This window comes from Genypterus blacodes, unplaced genomic scaffold (assembly GCF_046128005.1).
Source record: "Genypterus blacodes isolate CSIRO-AG114 ecotype Tasmania unplaced genomic scaffold, CSIRO-AGI_Gbla_v1 ptg000152l_1, whole genome shotgun sequence".
Lineage (NCBI taxonomy): Eukaryota > Metazoa > Chordata > Actinopteri > Ophidiiformes > Ophidiidae > Genypterus > Genypterus blacodes.
The window spans coordinates 483,164-493,033 of NW_027466954.1; the positions used below are offsets into that span (position 1 = coordinate 483,164).

At 44.5% G+C, this 9,870-nt stretch overlaps 1 protein-coding gene across 1 annotated transcript; it reads right to left on the bottom strand.

Moving 5' to 3' along the window:
* Window positions 1–2,040: 2,040 nt before the first annotated feature.
* Window positions 2,041–5,489, bottom strand: LOC143012614 (frizzled-7-A-like). The gene has a single exon (XM_076165839.1). It carries the CDS (start codon window positions 4,742–4,744, stop codon window positions 3,083–3,085), a length of 1,662 nt encoding a protein of 553 aa, XP_076021954.1. The 5' UTR covers window positions 4,745–5,489; the 3' UTR covers window positions 2,041–3,082.
* Window positions 5,490–9,870: the final 4,381 nt, after the last annotated feature.

Consider the following 9,870-nt stretch of genomic DNA (forward strand, 5'->3'; position numbering starts at 1 on the left):
GTCATGATCTTATTGTGAGGTTTCTGGTTAGAAAGTTGGCAAAACAATGTCTCCTTTTAAACTAAACTTTTTATTTTATTTATTAAACATGTTCAAGACAAAGCAAACATGTCACAACATAGATGTATGTAGGTATGTAAGATGTATAATGATATAAGTAAATGTGTGTGTGTGGGGGCACAAGGAGCCGAGGACAGGAAGAAGTGGAGGATAACTATCTCATGAGGAGAGGAGGAGGTAGAGAAAAGGAGGAAGAGGAGGAACATAAGGGGTGGATGGGGCGAAGCAGAGGAAAGCTGGAGAGATGGGCACAAAAAAGCGAAGACGAGAGGTTAGCGCCATTTTACAGGCGATGACTGCCATCCAGTGGTCACCATAAGTAACTGCGACATTAAAAATTCAAGTTAAATACCTAAGTTTAATATCACAGCTCTGAACACTGAGGTGAAGAAAGATTATGATTATGATCATGTAAACCCCTTTAAAAAACTTGTTTTTACTATATTTAGCTTTACAAATAATTTTATCTTAACATGAATTGAGAAATATAATGGATCACTAACTCAGTCCAAACAAGAGTGAATGTTAATGCTGGTATGGTCTGATGTCTGCCAAGAGAAAAAAAACATTGTCTCTTTCTGTCTCCAACATTTCCATTTGAATTATAACCCAGTCAAATGTATTAGCAGTCATTTTGCTGTGGATATTCATGTTCCGAAGAGGATGAACTTCTCGCTTTGTTTACTTTCCTTCCCATTTGTTGAAGTGTTGGATTGTTGGGCGTCATAAATTCCATTTTCACTCAGTATTTATGGTGTGTACATGAGCAAATTGATACCAGTGGACTGATTTTAGACTTTATGTATAATTTATATACTGTACTGTATCATTCTGTTCCAGTGGCCTGTGAAGGAACAAGAGGGTTCTGGAGGGGGAAGAGGAGGAGGAGGAGGACGCATGAGGATCACACCTCAGCTGCTGGAGAGGACAAAGCAGCACACCAGTAAGAACATTTCTCTGTAGCTTTAATATCATGGGAAAGTAAAAGGAGACGCTTATATTTTCTAGCTGCCATAAAAATCCGACCCATAGAAATGTGATGGTTGATTGAAAAGTTCTGAGCCTGCCTTTATAAGGACATTACATTTTTTTTTTTAAGAGTGAGAGTGAACTCGTACACTCACCGTCTTTGGCGAAAAACAAAGAAGTCATCACCCTCACTGCTACCGACAGTGATGACGAGTCAGCAAAAACTGGTCAAATCATTGTAAACAGGTCGAAACAATCAGATGTTCATGACTCAATAACAGACTAAATCACTTGATAAGATCATTTTGATTGTGTGTGAAGGTTTAGGAGCAGCTGCCTAGCTGACTCATTGAGTCGGTATAAAATGTACAACTACTGTTTTTGCTTCATCGTACTAAAAATCCCAAAAGGTTTTAAGATACCAAGATTGAAAACAGGTCAACGGCAACAAATACAGACATTTGAGAAGACAAAATGTTTGGAGTTCTCACTGTATAAAAGCTTCTCAGGTGGTAAACACTGCAAAGGTCATCAAAAGGTTAATGAGCAAACTGATCAGTTGATTGAGTTATGATTGTACTTTGGTTCCATTTTCATTCACTTCCATCATTTCCTGATCTCCTTTCAGAAAATACACCAAACTGGAGGCACAATACACCTATTTACTGTTACTACAGTTACTTTGGGTACTTCACCATAGTTAATAGTAGTTTAACGGTTTATTGCTTCAATAACAAATCTTGAATTCAGGAGTTTTACCCGCACTGAAACACACACACACACACACACACACACACACACACACACACACACACACACACACACACACACACACACACACACACACACACACACACACACACACACACACACACACACACACACCGAGAGAGAGAGAGAGAGTTGGAGAGAGGGGCACAGAAGGGTTTTTCCTTGTTACTCCCAACATTTTCTCGGGCCAGGACAAAAGGAGGAGGGCTGAGGGGGGAAAGGGATCAGATTTCAGCAGGAAAACAGGGATCAGCCAACTTTTACACCCGTCCTCTCTTTACCAAGCACCACTGTGGTGATGTGCCAGGGTAAATATGTGGATCCATGTTTTTTTTTTTTCAGACTCATCGTAGCCACAGGCGCTGCTGTGGAATCTGCCAACAGAAACTCTGCATCCAACTAAAAACCTCCCAACAAACCTGACTTTCAACATCACTTCTCTCTCCTTTTTTTTTTAAACAAACTTTAAGATTTTATTCTGTAAAACTGTACAGGTACAAGCTGTGTAGCATCAAAAAATGCAAAGGAAAAACAATGATGCATAAAACACGACTTTAAAAATTCTCATAAATACATAAGATCATCTCAGAGAGTATATTTACAAAAATATGTTGACTTATAAATGAGGCAGTTTCGCAAAAATCCTTACAGCTTGCGTGAGGTTAAAGAAAAAACCCCAAATGGAGTTTGGTGCACCGGCCGGGTCCCAGCATGTGTGATGGTCTCAGGAGCGCGGATCACAGATCAGCAAACACAATCCAGAGGACGGAGAAGAACACATTCAAAAAGCTCACAAATGTCTTTCCTAATGAATAAACTGATGAGAACAAAAAGTCATGAAATGGCACAGACACACGGCGGCTCATACTCCTGCTTCTGACTTCAATTAGTGAACAAGTATGAAACATAAAACAGATTAAAAAAAAATTGATTCAGAAAAGAAACAAACAGTCAGCGCGACTGCAGATATGATAGAAAATGGTCTCTGGGACGGTAGGATGGTCTCTAGGGTGCGGTTGCACATCCGCTCATCCAGTGTCCATGTCCCTGTTTTAATGGTACCAATGAGTTCTGGCTCTGTGTGAGGATTCAGAGGCCACATGCCAGATTTCCACCCGTCCCCTCAGTGAACAAAAGGCTCAGTCAAAGGCTCCATGAGCCAGACGGGACGTTCTCCACCCAACAACACTCTCATTTTCACGAGTCCAACGTCCGCAACATGTGCCAGGAAATACTTTAAATTCACATGTCCTTCCCGTCCTGGTTCACCCAGGTCCCGGCCCTACACCGTCGTCTCTCCCTGGTTGTTGTTGCTCAGTCTCTTGTAGAATCGACGCCATGACTGCAGCGTCTTCCCGGACCAGATCCAGAACCCAGAGGTGATGCCCACAATCATAGTCATCAGGTACTTGATCATGAAGACGGTGAAGTCGGGCGTCATGGGTGCAAAGTTTCCGGCCGGACAGGGCACGGCGAATCGCTTGCACGTCTGCATGTGCCACGTCCGCTCCCACTGCTCGCGGAAGGCCTGCTCGTAGAAGTAACAGGCGATGACGATGGTGGCGGGCACCGTGTACAGCACGCTGAACACGCCGATACGCACCATCAGTTTCTCCAGCTTCTCCGTCTTAGTGCCGTCGTGCTTCATGATGGTGCGGATACGGAAGAGTGACACAAAACCTGCCAGCAGAAAGGAAGTGCCAATGAAGAGGTAGACGAACAGCGGCGCCAGGACGAAGCCGCGCAGGGCATCCACGTTGTAAATTCCAACGTAGCAGACGCCGGTGAGCATGTCGCCATCAACCTGTCCCATGGCCAGGATGGTGATTGTTTTTACTGCTGGAACTGCCCAGGCTGCTAAGTGGAAGTACTGGGAGTTGGCTTCAATGGCTTCATGGCCCCACTTCATCCCAGCTGACAGGAACCACGTGAGAGACAAGATGACCCACCAGATGGAGCTAGCCATCCCAAAGAAGTAGAGAATCATGAAGAGAATGGTGCAGCCTTCTTTTTTGGTGCCCTGGGCTACCATTTTGTAAGTGTCCTCCTTGAACTTATCAACACAGACCACTTTGTCCTCTAACAGGAAGCCAGCTGAGTAGGCCACAGCCACCATGAAGTAACACCCTGAGAGGAAGATGATGGGTCTCTCTGGGTATCTGAACCGCCTCATATCCACCAGATACGTGAGCACAGTGAAAAGGGTGCTCACACAGCACAGAATGGACCAGATTCCAACCCAAAGCCGGCCAAATTTTAACTCCTCTTCCCGGAAGTACATGAGTCCGTTGGGTTTGGAGGCCTCGCAGGGAGCGCCGCAGTCCTTTACCCCCAGGAAATGGTAGTTGAGGTAGGGGGGGACCTGAAGCTGCAGAGGGCAGGAGAATGGCTGGTTTTGGCGGCCAATATACGGTGGCAACGTCATAAGTTCTGTAAGTTTAGGGGTCGGGTCTGAGGTGGGGCCGTCTGTGTCTGAGGTGTTCTGTCCAACGCAGATCTCCCCTGCGCCGTGGATGGGGAAGTTCTCACAACGCAGCCTCTCTGGCCACTGGAACCCAAATTTGTTCATGAGAGCCTCGCAGCCCTGCCGTGCTCTTTCACACAGCGAGCGGCACGGCGGAATGGCCTGCTCTAGGACGGTGCAAACCGGTGCGTACATGGAGCACAGGAAGAACTTCAGGTCCATTGAGCACTGAACTTTCACCAGGGGGTAGAACTGGTGGACCTCCAGCCCGGCGTCCTCCTGGTTTGTGTGGCCCAGGAGGTTTGGCATGATGGTCTGATTGTAGGCGATGTCCGTGCACAGAGGGATGGAGATGGGCTGGCAGAAGCCGTGCTCCGGTATGGAAATCCCTTTCTCATACTGGCCTGCGCAGTGCTGGACCAGCAGCGTGACGGCCAGAGCGCAGCCCGTTATCCAAATCCAGGTTCTCCCCACCGCCATGATCGAAGGAGGTAGAAGAAAGCCGACTTGTTTCCAAAAACCCGCGGAGGCTTCCCACAGCTGTAAATGTCCAGATAATCAAAGTACAAACTAAAGTCCTGCTCCTCGAGGAGGCGCTACAGGCGACGTGTTGAGCGTAAAAAGCGTAACTCGGCTCCTCACTGCTGCATTCCTTTATTATTCCACCGCACTTTCCACAACTCTCCAAGAAAATGGTGGATTAGGGGGTTTATTCATACTCCAACCTGCTCGGAATCCAGCGTCGCTGCGTTTATCCACGTTAGACTCGCGGGTGAACGTTAGAAACTACAGCTCGGAGCTCTTTGAAGTCCTCTGACCTTAATGTGAAGAACCGAAAAGGTCGAAGGAAGAGAAGTTTAGTTCAATTCCTCCAAAGCGGCTCCTCGTCAGGCTGCGCCGCGGCATGCGAACAAATCCAGAGTCACCCAAAAAACAACAACTCGGCGGGACTTTTTCTACCATTAAAAGCTCCGTGTGTGCGAGATAAAAACTTTCCTTTGTTACTAAAACACTCTTAACACTCGTCCTCGGGAGCTGTGCGGGGCTCTTTTCCCTCGGTTATGTCTGCAGGAGAGAGCAGACTGATCTCACTCACTCAAACACTCGTTCGGCCGGCGACGGTTTCCAGGCGCCCTTTCCTTACTCACCCGCCCCCCTCCTCCAAAAAAGCCCAAGACTTCCACCGCAGCGGGGGCCTTGAAACTCCACTCCCCATCTCCTGGTCTTCGTCCAATTGCGCGGTTTGTTTTCTCGACGGTCTCACCGCTGATTGGTGGAGGAAGTGAAGGGGGCGGGGCGTTGAGCAGGAGTTGGGGCCAAAATGACAGACTTCCAAGTAGTAAAACACACCAAATGAGAAGTGCCTGAAGTATTCCTCAAATGTTCCTACATGGGCTTTATCCTGAGCAGTTAAAACTCTAACTGACTTGATTATACAGTTTGATCCTCTACATCTTTGTTTAATGCAAAATCACAGTGTTACTCCCAAAAATGATCTTAAAACTCACAAGAAACCTTTTGAAACTTTTATAACAATACTTTGCTGTTCATTCTATGGCATTCTAGAAAAGACGGACATCTAAGCAATAGGTATGCAGAAAAGATGAGAGTAAAATCACCTAAATTCAGCTTTGACATTATGTAGAAAAGTAAATGTGTATGATTTTGAAGCCACATAGAATCATAGGAAAAGTCATTTACTAAGCATTTGCCCACTAGGAGTGGTTTAGTGGCTGTTTATCTCTTCTTTCCTGCCATTTGACCTTACATATCACCAAGTACACTTTTTACCTATATTTTCTACCGGGGCCGTCTCTTCTGATCAGAATCTCCTTCTCCTTCTCTTCAATCCTCAAATCGGCTTTGACTGAACTTTTCAGTCCTAATGAACTCATTTTTCACCGTGCGACCCATGTTCCAGAGCCATAAAGCCCATGACAAACTGGAACAATAATGGCCATATTTATAGCGCTGTAATATGGAGAATGTAGGCCAGCCCTACTCAGTCACAGCAGTGGTATGTGGAGCCTGGTGGGGTGGGGGGTAAGGAGTCTGGCCTGCAAACAGACCGAAACTCCTCAGCTGTTTGCCTTTATGCATGTCTGTGAAAGAGTGTGTGTAAGATTTAATGTGTGTGTGAAAAGGGGAAAATATGTTTATGCTGAAAGAGTGAGGAGCAGGGAGAAAAGATTAGGTCTGAGTTTTGGTGTGTGAAAGAGCAAAGCCTACAGTATCAGGGTTGATTGATAAGTATTAAGCTGAGCATTGAAAGCTCTAACTCAGAGCGGTTAAAGTTATGGAATTTCTGTTACTGAAAAAACAAACACAGAACTCACTACATCGTTTAGTGAGTTGGCCGAGCTCCGGTGAGTAGAGGAAAACACTCAAAACCAAACTGCAGAATCACAGGTTTTATTATATTCAGCTGAACAGACGTCTCATATACAGAACCTCATGTTCATGTACCTCGCTGAGAATGCGCCGATGGGTTTTTCCATCAGTGCTTATATCCCCTTCATCAATACTGCTGAGTCATGTTTGACTATGTCTGCTAAGAGTTGTTGTTCTTGATTTTACAGAACAGAGAAAACTCCTCTACTTTGTGACAGGATGCATCTGGTCTGGTTGCAGTGGTTCGAACATAGGTCAAGTCTGGTTTCTTGGACACACTTCCTCAAACCACAGTTTCAACCACTTAACATGATTATACAAGCACTTAATACATACAAGAATAAAAAATTTTCATCCACATTTCCCACATCATCGCCTTCCAAGCCAACATAGACTTCTTCCAAAGACACTGAGGGGATTATATAAAAAAAAATATCAGGGCCAGAATCAGGTGAGGGGGGAGGGGGTGGTTGTTGAACTTCAAAGCTACAATAATGGGTAGCAGCCAGCAACATGTTGTTTTAGTTTGTCCATCTTGTACAGCTCACTGAGCCTCGAGTTCCTCAGCGTCTTGTATGTTAGATTCACTGGGCTCAAATGGAAAACACCTCATGATCGCTACCTCAGTCAAACGTTACAAGCGCTGCTCACTTCATTGTGTGTCAGGCTCAGAACTTATCAATCATACTCCCTATCCACAATCATAATGCATTTGAAACGGGATTATGCCTGGCTCTATGAGACTGTACAACGAATAAGCATGAACACTAAGAGCTTGTATAAGGGTTGACTGATAAATTGTGAGCCTAATTTAGTACATGCGGATTTCATCAAAACATTGTCCTGCCTAGTTTTAGGTTTTGGGTGATGTGCATGAACACCCTGCCCACTTCATCAAGGGCCAGGCAGAGAACTTAACAGAATTCCAGTCATGTGAGAGAGGAGGTCACACAGAGGCCGCGGCTGGATTAATACACCCAGTCTTACACTGTTTGTAACTCACACACATACTGTATCTTTTCACTGATTGATAGGCACATTTCTTATTTGTTATTGACATGAAAATGTTCACTTTACGGAGCTATAATATCTTTTATCTATTTCTTTTATTTGTGCATTTTGTGTGTGTTTTGTGAGATATCATGGCACACTGTCTACCTTCTACAACAAATGAATAAAAATTTTATGGAGTCAATTATTCACACATTCAGAGATTTGCAGTATTTCTGATTTTATCTCTTTCTGGAATGAATCTCTCATTTTATTTATTTTCCACTCGTCTTTTTATCATTTATCTTTTTCCTCCATCAGTTGATTTCTGCTTTTTCTCCCTGTGGGAAAATGATCTTCACTTTGACTCATAACAGGATGAAATCTGTATTTAATTAAAGCCTTACAACACACATACACACACACACACACACACACACACACTCACACACGCTCACACATCAGATACAGGGGACACACCCAAAGGATTGTGGGAGATGGAGGTTGAGGTCAGCGGGAGGTTGTGGGGTCACGCTGACTTTACAAATAAACTAACACTGACAGGAATGTACACCTGGAGCGTTTGGCTCCGCCCACCTTCTCCCCTCATCCATCGCCTCTATCAGCAAATGAGATCCAAGTTGCATTTCAAACAATTGGTGTTGCCTATCGCTATGGTAACCACAATTTCTTTATTTTAATTTTTCTATTTTAATTTAGTTTTGTGTTATGTATGTTTATTTTTGATTTTTGATTTGTTTTCATGTCATGTAGTCAGTTTTGGGGATAACCTAGCTACAAGTACAGACACTACTAACTTAAATTTTTTTTTACAGTAGCTTAACAGTAGCTCAGCTATTTCCCGTAAGATTTTTTTTGACAAGTAGCTGCATTGCTTAACCATGGAGTCCATACTGAGCACTTTTATAACTGTGGCCCAACATGATTCAAAACACACACACACTCACACTGACTCTTAAACACACCATTACTGGCAATGTTGTCGGTTTGAATATACGTATCAAGCATGCATCACCCTACCTTCAATGTAGTTAACTACTTTTTAGGCAGCTAGGTAACTACGAGAATAGTTTGGCAACAGCTAAACTTCTGTAAATCACAAGTAGCTTGTACCTTAAGAAGTTCAAAGTGTTGTAATCAACAGACGAAAAGAGTGTGCCGAGTTTCAGGGAGGTCGGCGTGTCACTGGCTCAATTTTCCACTAAAGGAGGCCGTTATTTATTTAAAATTGCATTTCCAAGGCTCTGGAGAAGCGAGGGAGGAAAAAGAGGGGAAGAACAGAGTGCACATAAACACACCGACTGGATAACCTAAACACTACCAGAGCCACAACACCTTTTTAGGACAAAGAGTTTTAGAATAAAACGCCCGCCTGAGCTGGTAGACATCCGTCATTCCCTCCCTTTATCCCTTCTCCTTTTCCTTTCTTTTCCTTTAGCCAATTTTTCCTGTCTTTACTGTGCGTTCCAGTTGTGCGAACATAGAGAATAGCATGAAAATTTGAAGGGAAGCAAAGGAAAGCTTAGTCGAGAAACAAGGGGGTATAGAAACAAGAGGGGAAAGGGCAAAGACAGGAGAGGGGAGGAAGGGTGAGAGGGGAAAGAGGAGAGGAAAAGGAAGTAGAGGAGGAGAGAGGATGTAATAAAAGCACAGAGAGGGGGATTATGGGAAAGAAATGAGGGCAGCTGGCTTCAGTCCCTCCACAGCTGACAGAGTCCAGCTCCTCCCAAACACAGTGACCTCAGCCAAAAAGTGAAACGGCTGAGGCTGAGGAAAGAATGATTTATTGCTTGTAAAGGCGAAGCAGCACTGCAGTCCCACGACGCAGGAAACATGATGGAAAAGCAGAGTGAGGAGGGAAGAACGGGTTCCGGGTCCTCTCCATGTAAATGTAGCAGCCATGTTGGCTCGTTAAAGGTCAAATTATAGCCTCAATGTGTAGAGTTTGCAGTTTATCACCCATTATGTGTCATTATCGGAGACATTAAATCCTAATATGGACTTGGGACCGTTAATGTTTCTTTTTTTTCCTACAAGCCATTCTGCAGTTTTGGACACCCCAACCCCTCCTCCAGTGATTCCCAAGTCTCCCTTCAAGGACCCCTGGAATCTCTTTGCTTATCTCCTCAAGGAGCCTTTAGTCCTCCTCTGTGATCCCTTAATCAAGCTCAAAGACTTATGCAGATCTGCCTCAATGACTGACT